Source organism: Patiria miniata, unplaced genomic scaffold (assembly GCF_015706575.1).
Source record: "Patiria miniata isolate m_02_andy unplaced genomic scaffold, ASM1570657v1 HiC_scaffold_24, whole genome shotgun sequence".
NCBI classification, from domain to species: domain Eukaryota; kingdom Metazoa; phylum Echinodermata; class Asteroidea; order Valvatida; family Asterinidae; genus Patiria; species Patiria miniata.
Window position 1 is genome coordinate 1,933,866 of NW_024037063.1, and position 24,958 is coordinate 1,958,823.

The window sequence follows — 24,958 nt, forward strand, 5'->3', positions numbered from 1 at the left end:
CCCCCCCCCCCGCTGTGGCAGCCAAAAAAGAATGATACTGGTCTAATGTCTGCCTGTTCAAAATACGGTTCTGTAATCTAGTGTTAAAAATCGTGGAATTTGAACAGCGCCCCCTATTGAAATATGGTACCAGCCCCCCCCCCTCAAACCATGAACCTAGTTACGAGTAATGGGCACAGTCAACCTCGTTCCCAGTACTTACTTTATTTCCAACCTCGTTTCCAATACTAAGCCCTGGATAGGAAACTTCCTTCCTGTATCCTGATTCGATACCGCAATTTGCTAATAATGTATTTATATCGGGTATTTAGTGTTGTTATTTTCAACGTGCATTACGTGTTTTCACGATCATTGTAATTATAACGTCCACGCCTTCTCAGTAATACTCCTTTTCTTTCCAGTTTGCTTATATTAATATGAAATGTGATACTGCATATTGGCGCGCCAAATTATAACATTTTAACTTCCAAAAAAACATTCGTATTTTCATAACTCACGGCGCGACGAACTGATGCTGTTTTTACCCAAGACAGGGCATACAAAAAGAAACGCTAGCTAATGTAACGTGCATGCAGGCACCAGACTTTTCCTCATTTGCGTGCGTGTTCAAAATCTTGCACATGCAAATGATCCAATACCAGGGTGAGAGAGCAGGTAGTGGCGGGCGCGTACTGCTCAACACCCTGGGGACGAGGTTGGGGCACATGTGTGACATAGGTTAGGGCACAGGTGTTAAAGATAATAATTGTACATAATTCATGGGTAGGATAGGGGAAATTGGGGTTAAGGGTCATTAAAGTTGGAAAAATTGTGTGCACAACCCTATATGGAATTGTCCCCCTATAAGGTACCATTCCCCATAGTGATAATAACTACTTGTCATCTACTCTAATACAAGCTTTTCTTTGGAGATCTGAATACAGCAATTTCCTTTTCATGCATTTTTTCGTTTCCAATATTTAACACGTACACCACTCAAAATTAAAAGAAGAATGTTCAAAACCCAACCCGTTCGACTTCCATCTCAGTGGCTTCACTTTTCGAGAACACAGTGAAAAACAATTAGGCACATCTTTTGATCACGAAACACGATTTTGTCCATAGAATTAAAACTCCATTTTCCCAAAAGCAGTCAACTTGTCGTTGGTGATTCGCTCGATTTCTTCTAAAATGACAGCGAGCTAGACGGAATAATTTCATGGGATGTACGATCTTTAATCCATATAAGCTTTTTGATTATAATTCGGTAGGCTACTTTTGGAATAAATGCAAAAGATCCTACATGCCTTTAGTGGCAAATCTGATATTTTAATCTTGGCAAACATGCCCCAAAATTTGCAGAGATTCAACTCTGTGTTATATGATTATGTATGTTCCGAGCTGTGTGAGGACAATCTTAGGTTTCCCAACCTTAGAGGAAGCAACTGTTGGCGACATGCATCAATAAATTCTATTATTTCTATCGACTTTAATTTGGCGATATAGGTATCAGAAACAAACTTGAGGGAACTTCCAAGTATATACCCTTCGATGAGGGTAATTAATATCGCTTCTTGACGCACACTTCCATCTCATCAACAGGCTGATGTGTCAGAGCCGCCACCTTGTTGAGAGTCAAGAGAGACTCCGACTCCTTGCCCGGTACCTTGTAGAAGGTGTACCGGCCAAACAGCCAAGTGAAGAGCAAGAAGATTTCCTTCTTGGCAAAGTCTTCGCCGAGGCAGACGCGACGTCCGGTACTGAATGGGAGAAAGCTCTCTGGGAGCTTTTTGAGCAGTTGACCGTTGTCGTCCAAAAAGTGCTCTGTCAAAGAAAACATGCAGAAAAGTATTTTTTTTAATAATCAGGTTGTACACACTTCAGGCTCCTTCCACGAATAGATTTACCAAAATGCACGCACGCCTTGTCTTTAAGAACGCATCCAGCATGCGCATGAGCTTGGTTCCACCGCAGTATAGCGCCTTCCAATTCTGGTTGCCGAGTGCCGATGCCGCTAAAAACTTGCCAAGCTTGCAAACTTACCCGGCTTAAACTTCTCCGGTTCGGACCACTGTGTTGGGTCGTTGTGCAGAGCCAGATGGTTAATCATCACCATGGTGCCTTTGGGGATATCGTACCCAGCTGTAGACATTTATTTCAAAAAGATAACTCAAATGACAAACAATCACATAATATAGGTTTTCCCGGCTATTTTAAAACATTTTTTCATTCAGATTCACCAACTCTAACATTCAATTTCGTCCGAGACAAATTTTTACATGCTTTTAACAAAACCAATAAATTAGACATTTACCATTCAATTTCAAAGTTTGGTCACCCTTTTTAGTCACCGGGTCGAGAATATTCGTCATTACAGATCAATCCTTCTCAGCTGTTGCCGAATGGCAGCATTCAGAGATCAAATTCGTCTTACATAAATCAATTAGACGAATTTAATTTCTGAATAACACGATTTGGCGTAGACTAGACGAAATCGAATACACCCGGTCGAAAAGTGTGCTAATAATTATTGTTTGAATTTGTTCGGGCCTAAATTTGAAATTGTCTGACAAAAGACGAAATTAAACATAAAAAGTGCACTCAATCGATGTTGCTGGACGAAATTGAATATAAGAATCGGTGAATTCGAAACAAAAATGTTTTAAAATACACGGGAGGACGTTGAATTGAAACACGCAGCACAATTTGTATATCAACTGGAGGACGTGTAATAAGACTTGTGACTTAATTACTTTTTACTGAAACTGTGATGGACTTGTAATGGGATTAAACCCCAGCGCATAACTTTTCCGATATTACCTGTTCACTAGATAACTGGGCCATCAAACAGAGCTGAAAATTTGGACCGATCTGACCATACACCAGGCGACCGGGTGAAATCTAACATGTTTGATTTTTTCGCATCCGATTTCACCGGATGCGATGTCGCCGGAAAGGTGTGCGGGCAGCACTCCGATTTTATTGGACACGATATTTATGTTAACCAATCGAGTTCACGAATGAAGTCACATCATTCCAAATTGACGGCTGCCATTTTGTCATCATGCGATGTTATCATGCGATTGGTTATCAGAGGACTGATCATCATGTGACTGATAATAGAACGGAATCGAATACGTATGCGGGTTGGTTGCGGTCTAACCGCAACAGAGAAAAACGGTGATGGGGTGATCCCGTGAACTGGTAATCCGGTGAACCCGGTGATCCGGTAAAATCGGAAAGGTAAGCGCTAGACTTCAAACTACTGGACCAAATACTTACCCAGTGTAGTGTCGGTCATGACACTATGGGGGACGCCTAAAGGCGCAACTGATCCATAGCGGTGAACCTCCAGGATGGTGGCCTCGGTGTATGGCAACGAGCCGCGGTCGTCCAACGAGGGGAGCGTATCGCGACCCAGGACGTCATCAATCTCCTTGGCAACCTTCTCCTGGATGTCCGGATTCTCGGCCAAGAGACCCACCGCCCAGTGAAGAGTGATAGTGGTTGTCTCGGTTCCAGCTGTGTTGAAACAGTAACATCTTAAGGCCTTTACAATCAATGTTAGATACAAGTTGTTGGCCATTCATTACAGCAAAATGATGTTATCATGTGCAGTGTCGTGGCCTCGTGGTCTGGATCATCAACCTCTTACGATCTGTGGTAATTCTGCAGATTTCGGGGGGGGGGGGATGTTTGGCGTCCAGCGTAGGGTTACTCTGGACATGTCATTGGGCAAGACACTTTGTCACTTATATTGAAAAAGATGAGACAGATCTTTTTACCTGAGAAAATGTCAAAGACTGTCTGACAAATGTGAGTATCGGTGATGTGTTCGGCTTCCTCCTCCCCAGCTTCTAATGCCTGCTTCTGGGTCAACAGCAACGAGTCAACGAAGTCAAGCACGTTTTCTGTTGCAAAAGAGAAGCAATTTAATAGTTGACCGAAGATTTGACCGGAGCGGGGTTTGAACCTGCGACCTCCAGTCTGCCATTCTGGCACTCCTCCTATCCAGTCCTATATGGGTGGCTACCAATTTTTTTAAGGAAAAGCAAATTGTGACGTCTCTGCGAATATACAAAAGTTGAACATATATTTCATCTCTGGTGAATTTTGCAACCACTTTTTCCCGACGTTAAATTGCCGTTGCATTAGCAATCGTGTCAAGTATGAACTGGTCTTTAGTGAAGTGGGCTTCGCACCCACAACCATCTACTTACGAGAACCGATATCTTACTAACTTGACCAGCGTGCTTTTTGGCTGGTTTTATCTGATATAGTGGCTGGTTGTTCAACCAATCTATTATGTATGATAGGATGGAATTTTTGCAGAGGAAATGTTAAATGAAATATTTGGTTTTGGCTCACCTGGGTCAAACTGCTCCCTATGTATCTTTAACTCCTTTTTGAAGAACGCTAACATCTCTGCAATAATCTTCCGAACCTTCCGTTCACCCGGAGTTGGAATGAAACTTAAGGCAGGAAAGAAGTCAGCAATAAGACCATTGCCGAAGGCTGTCTGTGCATCAACATTCAACTGAATCCACTGCAACAGTTCAGGCTGGTTGAACTCGTATCTGAAACAAGACAATAAGCGTTGCATGTACCTTCAAAGTCTGCGGTTTGCTTTTTATGTGGGGTTTCAACCCCCTCCACTTTTAGCATTTAAAGGGAGGAACGGACCATTTGTCATTTGGGCATTTGTTTTCAAGACAAAGGTGCGTGTTCTGAAAACTTTCGCCAAGAGTGCATTTACTGACGACGTCATTGCATTTGGTCAATTTTGGTCAATTGGTAGTTATATTTTATGGGAGAATTAGGGGGCTCGTTTTGGGTCAATTTTCCGGGGACAGACCTAACACGAAGTGGCATGTATAGAAGCTCATGCCAGAGCTTAAAAACAACAAAATTCTGCAGGCCAAAAGTGCACCGTTAACTTAAACGCTACTTACTGTTTGTTGAAGCACAAGCTTGCCAGGATATTATACACGATCTGGCCGATGGTGTACTTGGGTGCGAACGGTTTGTCCCCAAGGTCATCCAGAACTTTGGCAATTTGCGGAGTGACGCTGAAGACGAGCTTCTGCAGTTGTTCTTTCTGCGCAAAATGCCTGGGGGAAAAAACGGTATTAGATTGTGAATGTGATTGTTGAGCACTGATGGTATTTAATTTTTTTAAATTTTTTTAAAAATAAATTTATGATAGATGGCAACAGGAACTAACCTAATTGCAGTGTGGCCAAGCTTGCGCTGGTATCTCCACTGCGGGCCGTAGTTCGAGAAGGCAATATCTTTGTATCCTTCGGTGATGATTTCACCTGGAGAATAGGAACAATAAAAATTGCTACAATCAATTCCGTGCAGTTTTGTTCTAGTTTGAAGCAACAAAAATGCTCACAATCTTACGGTAGGGTGCATAACCAAGTCTTCCGCACATTGGCTATTTTACATTTTGAGATAAAGGGGAAAACGTTCAGCACATGCACGCAACGTTTGGGGCCTCATAACTGGATTCTGTAATTGTTAACATACGTTAAAATTAAAGTGTACCAGCGGGCACACTTTTTTAAAACCACCTTCATTGATTGTTTACCTTCGATGTAACTATTTCTGGCGGTATGATTTCATAGGGTATTGGGGACCAGTTGGCAATGGTCCCCACAATTGTTTGGAATCAAACTTGAAGTTCCGTGAACGTACCTGAGTAGGACATCGGTCGACCCGCAAACTCCACGGCTTTCGTCACCAGCGCTTCTCGGACGATCTGAATGTTGCTCAATACAATCATGTTGAAAGCACCAAACCTCAGTGAGAAGACATCTCCGTACTGCTTATGCAGATCGCACATGACCTCCAACGCAGTTTTGGACAAAAATGCTGCAGTCAATTATCAAACGAAAAGATTCACGAGGTCAAAAAATTATTCATGCAGTACATGTATTCTGAAAGTGATTGTGTAGTTATGGTCCCAGTTTCTAGAGAAAGAGCACCCACGTGTTAGCTAATTAGGTTTTGACTCTCCCGACCATATACGTTATGCGTAGCGGCCATCTTACTATTTTTGCTATTTTAATTGTAAAATGGATGCGCAAAAGGTTCGCTCATTCATATCTAAGGTTGAACTCTTGACAGAATAACAACGAATGTTCAGTCATCCGTGGCCACAGACACACAATAAGGAATCATTGGAAAGAGGACACATTGGTGTTTCACATGATCTTTAACTTATTTGCAAAATGTTATTAGATCTCTAATAACTAACATTTACATCTGGGTTTCCTTAGTGGATACATCATATATCAAGCCCTGCATGAAATAATAAGCCCATACGCAATTATATTAACCGGCCGTCAAGTTTATTTCTACCATCATTATCATGGCCATTATCAACTTACATTTAACAAATCCGGATTTCGATTTCGTTATAAGCTCAACGGCAGTTCCCGACACGCAGCCTAGCAGCTTGGTTCACAAATGGAGTAGGCCTAAGTCCTTATCAGAGGCTGGACCACATTATGAGGATACTGTAAGAAACATCTATACTATAAAGACGCTACAACATCAATGACTGACACATTAACCATTTACTAACGCGCTGACTCACATGTAACATTCCCGAGCAGAGGCACAGCAAACGGTCCAGGAGGGAAGTTAGCCGGTCGCTTCGAGCTCTTGTACAAAGCAAAGGCAGCCAGAGTAGTCAATGCAACCAACACGGTGGTCGCATTGACGTAAAGATCACCTAACATCGCCATTTTCTTTTCAGAAGATATAGGAGCCGACCTTCCTTCTATAGGCCTACGCCGAAATGATCGCAGCACGTTGCGAACGGTACACGTCTCTGATACGGACTGTGCAGAGCTGATGCAACAATACTCAAAGCTACGTCATCGCATGCATAATAACTTCAAGTCATGTATGTACATGCATGGTACATGTATAGTTTACTAGATTGCGCATGATTGTGAGATGTTTACTTACGAATTCACCCATTACGTAACATATACCTGAATATAATGGAGATTACAATAAATCCCTTTTATCAGGTATTATTAGGTGTCCTTGCTCTATCTACGTAGATCTTGCATGCATCATCGCACGTTGATCAGGCCTAAGCTGGTATATTTCGACCAAATTAATAAGGCCTTGCCTTAAGATTGCCGCAGAATTTTCTTGAATTTATTCCTCACGTGAATTGCGTCATCCGTCTGGATAACTTGGAAATTTGATAACAATCATTGTCCAATCCTATATGATTGTTAAGTAAGGCTCGTAAGAAATGGGCATGCAGGGCCCGTAAGGAAGAGTTAAAAAAAAAAAAGGAAAAAAAGAAGGAAACTATCAAACGGTATGATGATTTGCTTGTCATTCGGGAAAATCTTACAGCTTATTCCTGGCCAAAACCGAATTGCAAAAACGACTTTTTTGTTCACTATCCAGCCGGGCTACTGAAACAGACTCTTAACTAGCCAGTGGGCATTTTCACTAGCCCGCTTTTTTTCTTTTAGCTCAAATACAAAATGCCGTATTTTCAGGCACATTCTGAGGCAATTTTGTCATTGTTTTAACCCTAAAAGGGCCTGGGTTTTTTTTTTACCATCATTCAGCCGCCGGGGGGGGGGGGGGGGGCGGAGTCTGCCCTCCTAAGATCTCGGCCATCGAGTGACGAAAAAATTGAAACTCGGTACATGCATAGAGCAACTCATGACTCATGAATTCGTGACTATAGGTCAAAGGGTTTTAGAATGATGGCCAATTAATTATTCGTATATACAAATGGTCTGCTCTGTGTACACGACGTATATGGAAAAATTCAGTTTTTACGGCGCGTAGCCGCTGAACATTTTTATGTTTTTGGTATCAAAAGATGCGCAAGGCTCGAGGCTAAAAAGTCAAAACAGCTCGGGTCACGAATTTTTTTTTCAAAGCTATCGCAGAAAAAGTTGAAAAGTTGAGAGGGGGGGGGGGGCCGATTCCGCCCCGGCCCTTTTAGGGTTAAATAAACAGATCTAATTTATCCTATAAAACAGTTGATAAAATTAGACACAAATTGACGTGAGGTTTGCTTTCTAAATTTAATGATTTTTTTATTCCTGCATGTCCTTTCATCTTTGCCGTAGCCCAATAATTTTTGACTAGCCAGCCGGGCTACTTAAGGAATAGTTTGACGTGCCGCTGTTTTGACTAGCATTTGGCTTGCGGGCTACCGCTAATTTCGAACCCTGGAAAATTACATTCGGTCAAAAATTCAACAAGTTTACAAAATACATGGGTACATGAAGTGAGAATACTTTAATGCAAACAGAAAACCGTAAAAGTTGTCAATTTTAAAAGAAAGTCACAATATATTTTTAAAAAAAAAGCCGACTGTTATTCTAAGAGCTGGAGAAACAACATATGCCTACCCTCATAAGATTACATTCTTAAGCACAAATCAAAACTCTACCTTGTTTTACGTTTCATATTTACACCGCTTATATTAAAAACCACTTTGCAATGGCTAGCACAAGATATTTTAAAATAAGTGCCGACTCCCCCACAACACACGAACTTTAATAACTACTTGTCATTTACTCTATTTGGAGTATTTTAATACAGCAATTACCTTTTCACGCATTATGTTTGTTACCAATAATAACATCAAACACCGCCACTCAAAATCAAAAGAAGAATGTTCAAAACCTAACCTGTTAAAGTTTCAGCTCAGTAGATATTACATTTTTTTGAGAACACAGTGAAAACAATGCACAACCTTTTGATCACGAAACACGATTTCTTCCATAGAACTCCGTATTTCTGAAAATCAGTCAAAATGACTTATCATTGGAAATCATACATTTTCTTAATTTCTTCTAAAATGCCAGCAAGCTAGACAGAATAATTTCATGGGATGTACGATCTCAGTAATCCAAGAAAGCTTTTTGATAATAATGCAGTAGGCTACTTTTGGAATAAATGCAAATGAAACTTTAGTATAATGCCTTTAATGGCAAATCCGGAATCTTGATAAACTTGCCCAACGATTTGCAGAGATTCAACTCTGTATTATATGATTCATGTATGTACAATGTTTAACAAGACCACTGTAATGTGGGATATGACGTTTTGAACACCCGAGGGGCGCATACACGTCATATCCCACATCACAGCAGTCACCAATTGTTTTGTTGTATACCTCTGTCTCGGATTCTTTTGATTTTGATGTAAAACTCACGAAAACATACATCAGTAAACACAACAATCATGACATTCAAACGCCAACTCACATGCATGTCGCGTGCTCGAAACAGCTGATCGTCTGCAAGTTCGCTGCTCCCACTCATGTGTGAAAACATGGTGAAAATAGCGTGGGTACCAACGATATAAGCGTGAACCCGCTCGTATATTATACGCACAAAGTCATAGCACACTCCATGACTCCATGTGGGATATCACGTACATGACGTGCGTGATTTCACAGGGAGTGTGCCATGACTTTTTATAAACTTAACACGTGATCGTTCTAGGCCAATGAAAATACAGTATTCAAGACAGAGGTATAGCAATCCGAGCTGTGTGGTTTTCCAACCTTACTAGGAATTAAGCAACTGTTGTCGACATGCATCAATAGTTTCTATTATTTCTATATGGACTTTAATTTGGCGATATAGGTATCAGAAACAAACTTGAGGAAACTTCCAAGTATATACCCTTCGATGAGGGTAATTAATATCGCTTCTTGACGCATACTTCCATCTCATCAACAGGCTGATGTGTCAGAGCCGCCACCTTGTTGAGAGTCAAGAGAGAATCCGACTCCTTGCCCGGTACCTTGTAGAAGGTGTACCGGCCAAACAGCCAAGTGAAGAGCAAGAAGATTTCCTTCTTAGCAAAGTCTTCGCCGAGGCAGACGCGACGTCCGGTGCTGAATGGGAGAAAGCTCTCTGGGAGCTTTTTGAGCAGTTGACCGTTGTCGTCCAAAAAGTGCTCTGTCAAAGAAAACATGCAGAAAAGTATTTTTTTTAATAATCAGATTGTACACACTGCAGGCTCCTTCCACGAATAGATTTACCAAAATGCACGCACGTCTTGTATTTAAGAACGCATCCAGCATGCGCATGAGCTTGGTTCCACCGCAGTATAGCGCCTTCCAATTCTGGTTGCCGAGTGCCGATGCCGCTAAAAACTTGCCAAGCTTGCAAACTTACCCGGCTTAAACTTCTCCGGTTCGGACCACTGTGTTGGGTCGTTGTGCAGAGCCAGATGGTTAATCATCACCATGGTGCCTTTGGGGATATCGTACCCAGCTGTAGACAATAAAGAAGATAAATCAAATGACAAACAATCTCATAACATTAACCAGTTAACACGGGATCGGGAGGACGTTGAAACACGCAGCATCTTTCTATATCGATTGGAGGACTGTAATAAGACTTGTGACGTATTTTTTACCGAAACTGCGATGGACTTGTAATGGGATTAAAGCCCAACGCACACTTTTCCGATTTTACCTCTTCACTATAACTGGGCCATCAAACAGAGCTGAACATTTTGGACCGGTCGGACCATACACCAGGCGACCGGATGACATCAAACATGTTTGATTTTTTCGCATCCGATTTTACCGGATGCGATGTCAACGTAAAGGTGTGCAGGCAGCACTCCAATTTTATTGGACACGATATTTATGTTAAACCAATCAGGTTCACGAATGAAGTCACATGATTCCAAATTGACGGCTGCCATTTTGTCATCATGCGATGTTATCATGTGACTGATCATCATGTGACTGATAATAGAACGGAATCGGATACGTATGCGGGTTGGTTGCGGTCTAACCGCAACAGTGAAAAACGGTAATGGGGTGATCCGGCGAACTGGTAATCCGGTGAACCCGGTGATCCGGTAAAATCGGAAAGGACTGGTAAGCGCTAGTTCAAACTACTGGACCAAATACTCACCCAGTGTAGTGTCGGTCAGGACAGTATGGGGAACGCCTAAAGGCACAACTGATCCATAGCGGTGAACCTCCAGGATGGTGGCCTCGGTGTAAGGCAACGAGCCACGGTCGTCCAACGAGGAGAGCGTATTGTGACCCAGGACGTCATCAATCTCCTTGGCAACCTTCTCCTGGATGTCCGGATTCTCGGCCAAGAGACCCACCGCCCAGTGAAGAGTGAGAGTGGTTGTCTCGGTTCCAGCTGTGTTGAAACAGTAACATCTTAAGGCCTTTACAATCAATGTTAGATACAAGTTGTTGGCCATTCATTACAGCAAAATGATGTTATCATGTGCAGTGTCGTGGCCTCGTGGTCTGGATCATCAACCTCTTACGATCTGTGGTAATTCTGCAGATTTCGGGGGGGGGGGGTGTTTGGCGTCCGGCGTAGGGTTACTCTGGACATGTTACTGGCAAGACACTTTGTAACTAATATTGAAAAAGATGAGACAGATCTTTTTACCTCCGAAAATGTCCATGACTGTCTGACAAATGTGAGTATCGGTGATTTGATCTGCTTCCTCCTCCCCAGCTTCTATTGCCTGCTTCTGAGTCAACAGCAATGAGTCAAAGAAGTCACGCACGTTTTCTGTTAAAAAAGAGAAGTAGGCCTAATTTGACAGAAGTAAAACACAGAACGTAACTGGAACGGGGTTTGAACCTGCGACCTCCAGTCTAGCTGTCATTCTGGCACTCCACCTAAAGGCACCTAGGTGGCTACCCATTTTTTTGGAGGAAAAAAAAAACATGATTGTAACGTCATGACAAGTTTTCGCTCTGCAAGTTAGCAAGAGTCGCAGCCAAAGTTTCCTGACGTAACATTTCATTTGCGCTAGCACTCGCGTCAACTCCGCATTTGGTTTTGACTCACCTGGATCAAACTGCTCCCTATGTATCTTTAGCTCCTTTCTGAAGACCCCAAACATCTCTGCAAGAATCTTCCGAACCTTCCGTTCACTCGGAGTTGGAATGAAACTTAAGGCAGGAAAGAAGTCACCGATCAGACCATTGCCGAAGGCTTTCTGTCCATCAACATTCAACTGAATCCACTGCAACAGTTCAGGCTGGTTGAACTCGTATCTGAAACAAGACGATAAAAGTACACAGAGTTGCATGTACCTTAAAAGTCTGCGGTTTGCTATTTATGTGGGGTTTCAACGGGAATAATTTCAACCCCCTCCACTTTTAGCATTTAAAGGGAAGAACGAACCATTTGTCATTTGGGCATTTGTTTTCAAGACAAAGGTGAGTGTTCTGAAAACTTTCGCCAAGAGTGCATTGACTGACGAGGTCATTTCATTTGGTCAATTTTTGGTCAATTGGTAGTTATATTTTATGGGAGAATTAGGGGGCTCGATTTTGGTCAATTTTCCGGGGACAGACCTTCCACGAAGTGACATTGTAGAAGCCCTGCCAGAGTTTTAAAAAACCCACAAAATTGTGAAAAAATCTGCAGGCAAAAGTGCACCGTTAACTTAAACGCTACTTACTGTTTGTCGAAGCACAAGCTTGCCAGGATATTATACACGATCTGACCGATGGTGTACTTGGGTGCAAACGGCTTGTCCCCAAGGTCATCCAAAACTTTGGCAATTTGCGGAGTGACGCTGAAGACAAGCTTCTGCAGTTGTTCTTTCTGCGCAAAATGCCTGAAAAAAAAAAAACAGTATTAGATTGTGAAATGTGATTGTTGAGCACTGATGGTATTTAATTTTTAAAAAAAAATTAAAAATAAATTTATGATAGATGGCGACAGGAACTAACCTAATTGCAGTGTGGCCAAGCTTGCGCTGGTATCTCCACTGCGGGCCGTAGTCCGATAAGACAATATCTTTGTATCCTTCGGTGATGATTTCAACTAGAGAATGGGAACGAAAAATGGCTTATGTTGAATATAAAAATTGCTACAATGAATTCCGTGCAGTTTTGTTCTCGTTTGAAGCAACAAAATTGCTCAAAATCTTATGTAGGGTACATATACAGTAACAACTAACCAGTTAAAGTCTTGGCACATTGGCTATTTACATTTTGAGTTAAAGGGGAAAACATTCAGTCCATGAACGCAACTTTTGGGCCTCAAAACTGGATTCTGTTGTTAACACACATTAAAAAAAAAAGGTGCCAGCGGGCACATTTTTTAAAACCACCATCATTGATTGTTTACTAAGGGAATAAATAATGTGTGCTCCGGAGGTTTTTATCACTCTGTTTAATACCACTTAGAGTCTGGGTGCTGATAATTACCCGAGCCGGAGGCGAGGGTAATTATCAGCACCCAGACTCTAAGTGGTATTAAACAGAGTGATAAATACCGACGGAGTACATATTTATTCCCATTCATAAATACCTTTTCGGTAAAAAAAAATCATATAATTCGTTCAAAACATCCCGATTTTGTTCAACAAATTCACTTTATGCTTTTTGAATCATCCCTCCTGCAAAATAATGGAGTGTTCAGCTGGCGAGTAAGATGAAAACAACCCTTTTATGGAGATTGACGCGCGCGTATCATGTTCTATGCGATGTCGCGCAGAACGCACCTGGCGCGTTGCGTTTTGAATTTAGAACTATAAAATTCTAACTCCCTGGTAGTGTTGCGCATGCCTACGTGAGGATTGTGAACGTTCAACCAATGAAACGATAAGAGGCACTGGATTTTTAGGAGTCCACATTTTATTGTGACACTGGAAAAGTGTTTAAGACCAGCTAGCCATGTCTTTATCATCCGTTTAATACCGGCCACGTGACGGGCTCTCGACCAATAGGAATGGCTAAACTGTCTGAGGTATTTATGAATTTCGATTAAAACCATTTCTGGCGGAATAATTTCATAGGGTATTCGGGACCAGTTGGCAATGGTCCCAACAATTGTTTGGACGGTCCCAACAGGTGGAAGTTCTACTGTACTGTCTAATCAAACTTGAAGTTCCGTGAACATGTATACCTGAGTATGACATCGGTCGACCCGCAAACTCCACGGCTTTCGTCACCAGCGCTTCTCGGACGACCTGAATGTTGTTCAGTACAATCAAGTTGAAAGCACCAAACCTCAGTGAGAAGACATCTCCGTACTGCTTATGCAGATCGCACATGACCTCCAACGCAGTTTTGGACAAAAATGCTGCAGTCAATTATAAAACGCAAAGATTCACAATGTCATCCAAAAATTATTCATGCAGTATTCTGAAAGTGATTGTGTAGTTATGGTCCCAGTTTCTAGAGAAAGAGCACCCACTTTAGTTTTAGGTTTAGACTCTCCCGACTATAGACGTTTTGCATAGTGGCCATCTAATTACAGGGAATCATTTGCTATTTTAATTCAGTATAAAGGAATACACAAAGGTTCACTCGTTCGTATCCCAGCAAAACAAAGGCATTGCTCTCTGAGATGGCTGCTACGCATAACGTCTATTATTAAGAGGTGTTAAAACAAACACCAAAAGTCTCATGGATGGAGGGACTAAGATAAACTCATGCCAGTTGTAAACTCATGCCAGTTGTAATTTTGAAAGCACTTTCAATAAAAAAATGTGACTTTCCTACCGTTTTTTTGGCAGTTCGCCATCTTGCTTTTTAAATATATTTTCTGTTTGTCATTGTCGTCTTTAACCCCTCATAAATCAAAGCCCTGCCCTCCTTCTACAAAATTAAACCTGCTGATCTTCAAGAAGGTGTCAATGTCAACTGTTCAAATGTGTCAAGAAATATCAGAATGTCACTTGTGTCAATTAGTCAGCTGTAACGGGGTTCTAAAGGGTATCATGCCTAGTACTACTACTAGTACTAGTAAGTAGTATATTTTTACATCAATGACTAGGCGGCCTGACCATAATCTGGTAGGCCTAGGCCTGACTACTCACATGTAACATTCCCGAGCAGAGGCAGAGCAAACGGTCCAGGAGGGAAGTTAGCCGGTCGCTTCGAGCTCTTGTACAAAGCAAAGGCAGCCAGAGTAGTCAATGCAACCAAAACGGTGGTCACGTTCGAATACCAATCACCCCAAACGGCCATTTTGTTTGTCTTTACGGTGTCAGTGTCACGTCTATAATGGTGCAAGTACAGCTACGCGTCGCTGTCAGCAGTCTGGCTACAGGTCATTGCGCCCGGCCCCGGGCCCCGTCGTCAACACCGCACGTAGGCCTACCTGCTAACAAACACGCACAATTTGTGTACGGGCGTATATACACGTACGCAAACAAACACACTTCTTGTAGTGTATTTCGGAAAATTTCAAGTCGTTCCACATTCGCGCATTCATTCATTCATTCATTCATTATTCTTTATTATTTTTACCACATCTCATTTCATTATGTGACAAGGCATAAATACATACATGGAGTTTTGGATAATATAAAGTTCGAGCTTGTTTTACAAAATATATTTATACACTTGGACGTATTATTTTCTAATTAGAGATGGTGGAAGGGATCCCCAAAAAGCAGAGCTTGTCGAGTAGAGATCCCCTTTAACATGGATTAATACAAACATTTAATGAAAAACAAACGAAAAACAATTGAACGTATACATTTTAGATTGTACATAACACACGGAAAAACAATATTGCTGATCAGAAAAAAAAGAAATACAGAGTAGTAACCCAGTAAGAAGATTAATTTGAGTTATTATAATTTGATAGTAAATTCGATTTAAGTTTGGATTTAAATAATGGAAGGCTACGAGTGCCCTGGAGTGATTTATGTAAGGACTTCCAGTACTTAGGGCCTTCATGCCTAATTGTCTTTTTATAAACAGTTGTTCTTGCAAATGAAAAGTGAAATTCTCTACGTTGTCGGGTAAAATGGTGATGTATAGTTTCGTTTCTGCAGAACATTTGTGCAATGGGATTTGGAAGTAAATTATTATTCAAACGATGCATGAAGGCTCCAAGCTGAAGTGAATAAATTTCATTGACCAATGGAGCTATAAAGAGGACATTGTCAAGCCCAGACAAACGTAACTTTCGGACTGGTCCTTGCTCTATCAAAGGCGTAGCCCAGCCGGGGGGGGGGGGGGGTACGGTCTGCCGTGGTCATGCGAATTGTGCCCTACTAAGGCACTCTACCTCAACTACTCCTCTCAACCAACCCAGGTGTATGGATACGGCAAATCTCTCACAACAGCAATGGCCATAGTACAAGATATTTTAAAATAAGTGCCGACTCCCCACGTGGACATCAACTTGAATTCCTGTTAACATAATTTTTCGACGTAAGTTACACCTTTAATATGGAAACACCGGATATTAAGGAGACATTTCAATGTCTTCCTAACACTATTTAGAGGCAACATGTTACCGTCGCATTATGCTCGATCGATTGTTCATGGTCCAAAACATATGATAATAATATTAATGTAATATCTCCAAACTCAAAACTTTAATGATCGTTTGCTCAAATTGGTTTTAGTGGTCAGAAATTGCCTCAGATCACACCACAGAAATTGCTTTTCTATAACTGCATGTCTCTCCAACTATATCCCCCGTTTACATTTAACTCCCTACATTTTAATCCCCAACTCGTACTACGCCCTACCCGATCTATTATCGGGTAAATCAGCTTGTATGTTATATAGCGCAAATTCTAGAAAAAATATACGTGTATTCTAAAAATACATTAAAAATACTAAAATCACTATAAGGAAAATCATGAATACGAAATTATAAAATTACAAAGACAAATAAAATTTTAATCATTAAAATATCAAATCATGTTTCAGTACACTGTTCAGGTATTTCCTAATGCGTCTGATGTTATGTTAATACATTTTGTAATAAAATGCACTACGACAAACCATAGAAACATGAGTAGGTATAGTCATAATACATCAAACCATGAACCTAGTTACGAGTAATGGGCACAGTCAACCTCGTTCCCAGTACTTACTTTATTTCTAACCTCGTTTCCAATACTAAGCCCTGGATAGGAAACTTTATTCCTGTATCATGATTCGATACCGCAATTTGCTAATAATGTATTTATATCGTGTATTTAGTGTTGTTATTTTCAACGTGCATTACGTGTTTTCACGATCATTGTAATTATAACGTCCATGCCTTCTCATTAATACTCCTTTTCTTTCCAGTTTGCTTATATTAATATGAAATGTGATACTGCATATTGGCGGGCCAGATTATAACATTTTAACTTCCAAAAAAAATTTGTATTTTCATAACTCACGGCGCGACAAACTGATGCTGTTTTTACCCCAGACACCGCATACAAAAACAAACGCTAGCTAATGTAACGCGCATGCAGGCACCAGACTATTCCTCATTTGGGGCACATATGTGACATAGGTTTTAAAGATAACAATTGTACATAATTCATGGGGTAGGATAGGGGAAATTGGGGTTAAGGGTCATTAAAGTTGGAAAAATTGTGTGCACAACCCTATATGGAAATGTCCCCCTATAAGGTACCATTCCCCGTAGTGATAATAACTACTTGTCATCTACTCTAATACGAGCTTTTCTTTGGAGCCAATACAGCAATTTCCTTTTCATGCATTTTTTCGTTTCCAATATAACACGTACACCACTCAAAATTAAAAGAAGAATGTTCAAAACCCAACCCGTTCGACTTCCATCTCAGTGGCTTCACTTTTCGAGAACACATTGAAAAACAATTAGGCACATCTTTTGATCACGAAACACGATTTTGTCCATAGAATTAAAACTCCATTTTCCCAAAAGCAGTCAACTGACTTGTCGTTGGTGATTCGCTCGATTTCTTCTAAAATGACAGCGAGCTAGACGGAAAAATTTCATGGGATGTGTACGATCTTTAATCCAAGTAAGCTTTTTGATTATAATTCGGTAGGCTACTTTTGGAATAATCCTATAATGATCCTATAATGGATCTGATAAATCTGATAATAGGATCATGGCAAACTTGCCCAAAAATGTGCAGAAGATCAACTCTGTGTTATGTGGTTATGTACCACAATGTTCCGAGCTGTGTGAGGACAATCTTAGGTTTCCCAACCTTAGAGGAAGCAACTGTTGGCGACATGCATCAATAAATTCTATTATTTCTATCGACTTTAATTTGGCGATATAGGTATCAGAAACAACTTGAGGAAACTTCCAAGTATATACCCTTCGATGAGGGTGATTAATATCGCTTCTTGACGCATACTTCCATCTCATCAACAGGCTGGTGAGTCAAGGCCGCCACCTTGTTGATAGTCAAGAGAGACTCCGACTCCTTGCCCGGTACCTTGTAGAAGGCGTACCGGCCAAACAGCCAAGTGAAGAGCAAGAAGACTTCTTTCTTGGCAAAGTCTTCGCCGAGGCAGACGCGACGTCCGGTGCTGAATGGGAGAAAGCTCTCTGGGAGCTTTTTGAGCAGTTGACCGTTGTCGTCCAAGAAACGCTCTGTTGAATAATGTAGTCAGAAATGTTAAGTTCTTTGAAAAAAAAATAACGTTTGAAAACGGTCAGTTTTTCCGAGACAACAAAATTGTTATATCAGTACATATTAAGTCAGTTTTGCATCAAGTATATAAGGGCAATTTGAATTCCACTCTAAGCACTATTCGTGCTGCAAATGTAGTATTGGCCACGTTTTATAATTCAGGCAAATTTCACTGCAACATGAAGGAGAGTGCCTTTACAGCAATGTTCTTCTCAAAATTCACAGACTTTTATGGTTTTGACAGATTCAACGTTACCTGGTTTAAACTTCTCCGGCTCAGACCACTGTGTTGGGTCGTTGTGAATAGCAAGATGATTGATCATCACTGTGGTATCTTTGGGGATGTTGTATCCAGCTGCGGAACAGTATAAAACGGAATAAATATCAAACGACACACTGGAGCGACTGAGTTAAATCATAGCCATCTTTGAAACAGACAAAATAGGAGGACGTTATCTGGTTTTCTTTTGTGATTTCAAATCACATGGCATCACCTCTGTCTTGAATACTGTGTTTTTATTGGCCTAGAACGATCGCATGTTCAGTTTATGATAAAGGCATGGTACACTTCCTGTGGGATATCACGTGCGTGATATCCCAGTGTGCTATGACTTTGTACGTACGGTACGTACTGTGAAACGCTTATATCGTTGGTACCCACGCTATTTTCACCATGTTTTCAGGCTTAAGTGGGAACAGCAAACTAGCAGACGATCAGCTGTTTCGAGCATGCGACATGCATGTGAGTTGACGTTCGATTGACATGATTGTTGTGTTAACTGCTGTTTGTTTTCGTGATTTTTACATCAACATCCAAAGAATCCAAAACATAGGTATAACAAACCAATATTGTTGACTGCTGTGGTGTGGGATATGACGTTTTAAACGCCCTCGGAACGCAAAGCACCGGCTCGGCTTCGCCTCGGGTGCTATGCGCCCCTCGTGTGTTGAAAACGTCATACCCCACACCCACCACATCAGTCAAAAATGGTTAACCATCCTATTTTGGCCTTCATGTCTCAGTGTGAAGGTTGAAGTACAATATCCATTTTCATGTCGGAATTTTCGAATTCAAGAAGCTATAAAACGTCTGTAGGTGTGGAGTTCGGGGATAGAGTAGAGGGTAGTGTTTGTGGGACATAGTCGAGGATCTATAACTTGGGGACTGGGCTTTGTGGGATATGAGACATGGTGATCATGGTGACCCAAGCAAATACTCTAAGGTTTTGGAGTGTTATAAACATGGCAGGAATAAGTAAGGCCGTAGTGTTGTAGTCTATAGTCACGCTAGAAATACTCACCCAACGTAGTGTCCGACATGGTTGAATGGGGAACTCCCAAAGGCGCCACCGAACCCTGGCGGAATATCTCCAGAACGGTGGCCTCGGTGTAAGGCATCGAGCCGCGGTCGTCCAACGAGGGGAGCGTATCGTGACCCAGGACGTCATCAATCTCCTTGGCAACCTTCTCCTGGATGTCCGGATTCTCGGCCAAGAGACCCACCGCCCAGTGAAGGGTGACAATGGTAGTCTCAGTTCCAGCTGCGCATTGAAACGTAACAATCAAACTTAAGCAGAACATTGCTGGCAACTTTCTTCTATTTTTGTCCAAAGTTATTCTGAATATGCGAAAACCAACAGTATATCCTCTTAGCATGAGCGTCAGGCAGCGTTGGCATTGCATGCGTCCATCCACCAACTCTGCCTTGGTATCCATGGGCGAACTTGTACAAAGAGACAATAGAGGGTCTAATATATACATGGTGGATGGGGAGGGGTGGGGGGGGCAAGGCAGAAAATGGCCCTGATCCATCCTCAATAAACAGCAACTTTTTTTCACTGTGCTAGATAACAAATTAACGAGACAATATTTCGATTATTTTGTTTTTTTACCTCCGAAAATGTCGAAGACTGTCTGACAAATGTGAGTATCGGTGATGTGTTCGGCTTCCTCCTCCCCAGCTTCTATTGCCTGCTTCTGGGTCAACAGCAACGAGTCAAAGAAGTCACGCACGTTTTCTGTTGAGATGGAGTATTGTACATTTTTGCTAAACTGAGTGTTGTTATGGGACGGTCCGGCCTGCCCTCTATAGACAGTGCTGCCACCATGTCAGTCATGTTCCCTGTATCCAATAACAGTACTGTTTTTTTTTGTGCAAAAAGGAACCTTCCAGCCTCGCTTTGGTTACGTTAATTTGAAAGGGAAATGAAATTGAAAGGGAAAGTTAATGGTCGCAACATGATAAAAGGCTATGCATTTATTTCCAACAACTGAAATATCCCATGTTGCTCCCAACAACTACTGGAACTGTTTCGCTGATGTTAATGTGACATATGAAGGCGCACACTCCACAATCTGAATTTTTTGTCTGCAGTTTAATATTTCTTTTACAGTATTCAGGTTGCCAGTACCCCTTGCGATTATTTTAAAAAGGAATTTATATCAGTTCCAGTTATCATCGAATAACTCGTCCTTCCGTATTGAAACTCAGCAATTCCGTAAAAATAACAATAAAAAAAGGTTTGTGTATGGTATGTAATTTCATAACAAAAACTCGGTTATTTTGTGATATTCTAGGGTGCTGAAATCTCACCCGAGGCTAGTGTATTTGATGGAAAGTATTTATAAATATAATATAATATGAGAACTACCATTATTGACTTGAAATTCAAGAGTTCTTTTTCAGCAAGGTGGAATTTAGTATAGATTGCCGCCAATTTCCACCTATAAATTCCTACATTTTCTTATAGCATAGCTCTTTTGCAATTTTTTCCACCAATTAATGTATAGCTCTGTCACAGCCTGCCTCGAACATTGTAAGTTTAGACATGGATCAATCGGATCACGTTGATTATACTGATGTACGATAAAGGTCCAATATAGACGGATCAATCAAAAATCAGTGACTTCATAAAGATACGCTTTTACAAACATCACTACCGGATTCGACGGGTCGGAAAACCTAATGTGGTGAGTTTTGTCGAAAAATACCATACCTGGATATGACACCATAGTGCACAAAGGTATACGAAACGTGGTCTGGAAAAAAAACGAGCAAACGCTTCAAACTTTTCCTTGCTAAATTTGACTTTTTAGTACATGTTGTCGCTTGTTGATGGCTGATAGGTCACTGCAGGGAAAAATGAGTGATGTCCATGTTTGGAATTCCTCCCAATTGAGATTAATTAGCAGCTTTCACAAATCAGTTGATTTTGGCGCACTTTGATCCGATCCCATTCTGTCCCACTACGCACTGGATACTCACCTGGATCAAACTTCTCCTTGTGTGCCTTCAACTCCTTGTGGAACACCCCAAGCATGTCCGCGAGGAGTTTCCGAACTCTCTTTTCATTTGGAGTTTGAATGAAAGTCAAGGCTGGGAAGTAGTCACCTATCAGACCATTGCCGAAGGCGTTCTGTACATCGACATTCAACTGAATCCACTCCAACAGTTCAGGCTGGTTGAACTCGTACCTAAAACAAGACGGTCATGCCAAAAAGTACACGCAGAAGTTGAGGCCTGGTTATGGTATGTGCCTCATATCCCCCGAGTAGTCGTAAACAGCCAGTGCTGGTGTAGTGTGAATTTATGCCTTCCTGAGGATTATAAACGTTTAACCAACAAACCGGTGCTGGTTCCGGATTTCATACGAGTCTAAATTTCATGTGAAAGTGTTTTAAGCCCGGCCAGCCATGTCTGTATATATCAACCGTTTAAACCGGCCACGTGACGGACTCTCGATGAATAGGAATCGTAAAATGTCTGTATTTACTAGAATTGGATTTGTAAGCATCCTCCTATATACACCAATGTTGCCTGTTATACACCAAAGTTTACTTACTGTTTGCCGAAGCATAAGGCAGCCAAGATATTGTACACAATCTGACCGATGGTGTACTTGGGTGCAAACGGCTTGTCCCCAATTTCATCCAGAACTGCTGCAATTTTAGGAGTGACGCTGAAGACAAGCTTCTCCAATTGGTCCTTCTGCACAAAATGGCGGATGGCTGTGTGGCCAAGCTTGCGCTGGTAGCGCCACTGTGGACCGTAGTTTGAAAACACAATATCTTTGTATCCTTCGGAGAAAATCTCAACTATTGGAGAAAAAAATGTGTTGTAGACCGTGTCGTCACATTTACGACTCGACAAAAATTATATAGTTCACAAAACAATAACAGCTAAACATTTTATGTAAAAATTATACATATCACATTGCAAATCAAGCAAAACACATTTCTTTTGCAATTTAAAGGTCCGTCCCTTCAAAGTTGCGTGACATGTTGTGGGCGTGCACGTACCCGAGTATGACATCGGTCGTCCCGCGAACTCGACAGCCTTCTTCACTAGTGCTTCTCGGACGATCTCAATACTGTTCAGTACGATCATGTTCAAGCTACCAACCTTCAGTGAGAAGACATCTCCGTACTGCTTATGCAGATCGCCCATGGCCTCCAAAGTCGTTTTGGACAGAAATGCTGATAGGAATTAAAGCATGCAAAATCGAAAGGTTAATTATTGGGAAAAAATGGATAATAAAGTATTCAGATGGCAATTAACTGTGTAGTTACTGGCCCCATTCCTATAATATAAGAGAACGAAAAGGTACGTGTTCTTTCAGCAAAATCATAGCTAGTTCACATACATCCCTATATGAGAATTGTTTTCGTGTTACTGAAAGAACACTTACTTTTTTTGTGATCCCTGGACAGAACTTTAAAACAGTGTTTGTGTTCAAATAAACTTGAAAAGTATACACATTCACTCATGAGTGATCTGAATGATTCTTGTATACTAAAAGAAAGCCGGAGTGGGCTTTCATATCCTAGATTGCTGCAGGCAAAACTTCATTCAAAAATGGTCCTGCCAATTGGGATGCGTTTTTTTTTACGCACCCTGTATATAGCCTAATAAATCCATTCACCAGAGGCGAATGGGACTTTGAGCCCCGGCGTGAATGGGAGCAATAATGAATGTCACGTGATGTGAGTTCCACCATTATGACAATGATCTGTTATAATGGAGGGAAAATCCATCCATTGTTATATAATGCGTATCGGGCACAACATCGCAGACACAACGTTGATTTATGTATATAAATAATCATAGTCCCAGAAATATAGCTCAGACGCAAAAATGTGCGATTACGAATTGCATATTTTGTCGTCATTAATGTCTTAATGTCTTACTATAGCTCCTATATTCCTCGATGATGCCATGGTCATAATACAGTGTGTGAATTAGTCGGAAAAGTTTATAAGGCCCATACCATTTTAATATATATTTCTAGCTCAGTCATTTCAGTGTTTCACAGCAATCGTATATTAACGACCCCCCATTATGTTTGTAATAACTAACCATATAGCCCAATTGGTATAGTGCTTATTGTGCTGACTTACTTGTAACATTCCCAAGCAGAGGCAGAGCAAACGGTCCTGGAGGAAAGTTAGCCGGTCGCTTCGAGCTCTTGTACAAAGCAAAGGCAGCCAGAGTTGTCAATGCAACCAACACGGTGGTCGCATTGACGTACAGGTCACCTAACATCGCCATTTTCTTTTCAGAAAGATATGCTGTCACTCACTCAGTGTCAGTCGAGCCGAAAATTTGTGTTGTAAATTCTGTGTACGCCAAATAAAGAACGATCACGTACAGCACGTAAAAGAGCCTCCCATGCAGTCGATGGAAGATAAGTTTGCGGCAGGCCACTACCAGTGGTAGTGACTCATCATTATTCAAAGCCACGTCATTCGCATACACGTATCACTATGGCCAAAAAAAGTCTCCGGTTTCTGGTATGCGGCGCGTGCGTCGCCGTAGCCTTGCGCGTCGGCAAAACGAAAAAGTTTTTTTTTCAATGAAAGCCGGGTGATGTCTCAAAACCGCCAAACTCACTGGTTTGACTGGAATCCTGCTGCTGCACAATTTTAACGTGTTTTTAGATAGGGTTATGGTCGAGAATAAGCTTTATGTGGCCTCTCTGGACTCGCATATATTTGCACTAAGTTTAGTCGGGCACCATTTGCAGTCATCAGCCGACATTTGAAGCAAAAAAAATCAGGTAAAAAAAAAAAATGCCGCGTCGCCGCACCACTTTTTGGGCAAGCTCCACGCCAGAAACCGGAGACCTTTTTTTTGGCCTATAGTACGTATGATTGTAGGTTGGGCATTCCATAGTCATTGTGAAATCTGTTTACTTTTGAATTCACCCTTTTTCAGGTAAGGTGCCCTTGCTGTCGCATAGATCATGGAGGAATAAAAACGCATCTACGGTGCATGTATGTTCAGGGAGTAGGCCTGCATGGGAATGAGTTCATAGCTGACATTTTGATCAGATAAGGCCTGATCGAACCTCAACTAATAAAGCGCAGGAACACGAAACAATGGATAAACTAACATGCCTACGAACTCGCACTGAGATTGCATCATCCCGCCATCTGGACAACTTGGAACTTTGATAACAATCATTGTCCAATCCCAGGACCCTAATACACAAGGTTGTTTTTTAAAAGCAACAAACAAGTTGTACGATGTGATTAATTTAATTTTCAACTCGAGAAAACACCCCTTTTTGAATTTAACAAACCAAAC

General features: G+C 41.4%; 3 protein-coding genes across 5 annotated transcripts; all 3 read right to left on the reverse strand.

The window, feature by feature from the left end:
• Positions 1-926: 926 nt before the first annotated feature.
• On the reverse strand, positions 927-6,854 carry LOC119732381 (cytochrome P450 2U1-like). Of its 2 annotated transcripts, none has more exons than XM_038205846.1 (9): positions 6,584-6,854; positions 5,680-5,856; positions 5,204-5,297; positions 4,932-5,090; positions 4,348-4,556; positions 3,765-3,890; positions 3,262-3,501; positions 2,023-2,121; positions 927-1,803 (listed from the first exon to the last, which is right to left on the reverse strand). In XM_038205846.1, the coding sequence occupies exons 1-9, from the start codon at positions 6,732-6,734 to the stop codon at positions 1,541-1,543; spliced, it is 1,518 nt and encodes a 505-aa protein (XP_038061774.1). In that variant the 5' UTR covers positions 6,735-6,854; the 3' UTR covers positions 927-1,540. The 2 variants fall into 2 exon arrangements, with proteins under 2 accessions (XP_038061774.1, XP_038061775.1); XM_038205847.1 differs by lacking the exon at positions 6,584-6,854 and adding an exon at positions 6,375-6,523.
• Positions 6,855-9,264: 2,410 nt separating this feature from the next.
• On the reverse strand, positions 9,265-15,014 carry LOC119732385 (cytochrome P450 2U1-like). 2 transcript variants are annotated; one of them, XM_038205855.1, is made up of 9 exons: positions 14,818-15,014; positions 13,902-14,078; positions 12,722-12,815; positions 12,448-12,606; positions 11,829-12,037; positions 11,421-11,546; positions 10,920-11,159; positions 10,167-10,265; positions 9,265-9,947 (listed from the first exon to the last, which is right to left on the reverse strand). In XM_038205855.1, the coding sequence occupies exons 1-9, from the start codon at positions 14,966-14,968 to the stop codon at positions 9,685-9,687; spliced, it is 1,518 nt and encodes a 505-aa protein (XP_038061783.1). In that variant the 5' UTR covers positions 14,969-15,014; the 3' UTR covers positions 9,265-9,684. The 2 variants fall into 2 exon arrangements, with proteins under 2 accessions (XP_038061783.1, XP_038061784.1); XM_038205856.1 differs by lacking the exon at positions 11,421-11,546.
• Positions 15,015-17,900: 2,886 nt separating this feature from the next.
• LOC119732386 (cytochrome P450 2U1-like) lies at positions 17,901-24,105 on the reverse strand. The gene is made up of 8 exons (XM_038205857.1): positions 23,770-24,105; positions 22,672-22,848; positions 22,215-22,467; positions 21,638-21,846; positions 20,265-20,390; positions 19,674-19,913; positions 18,629-18,727; positions 17,901-18,332 (listed from the first exon to the last, which is right to left on the reverse strand). Exons 1-8 carry the CDS (start codon positions 23,918-23,920, stop codon positions 18,070-18,072), a joined length of 1,518 nt encoding a protein of 505 aa, XP_038061785.1. The 5' UTR covers positions 23,921-24,105; the 3' UTR covers positions 17,901-18,069.
• Between the last annotated feature and the right edge of the window lie 853 nt (positions 24,106-24,958).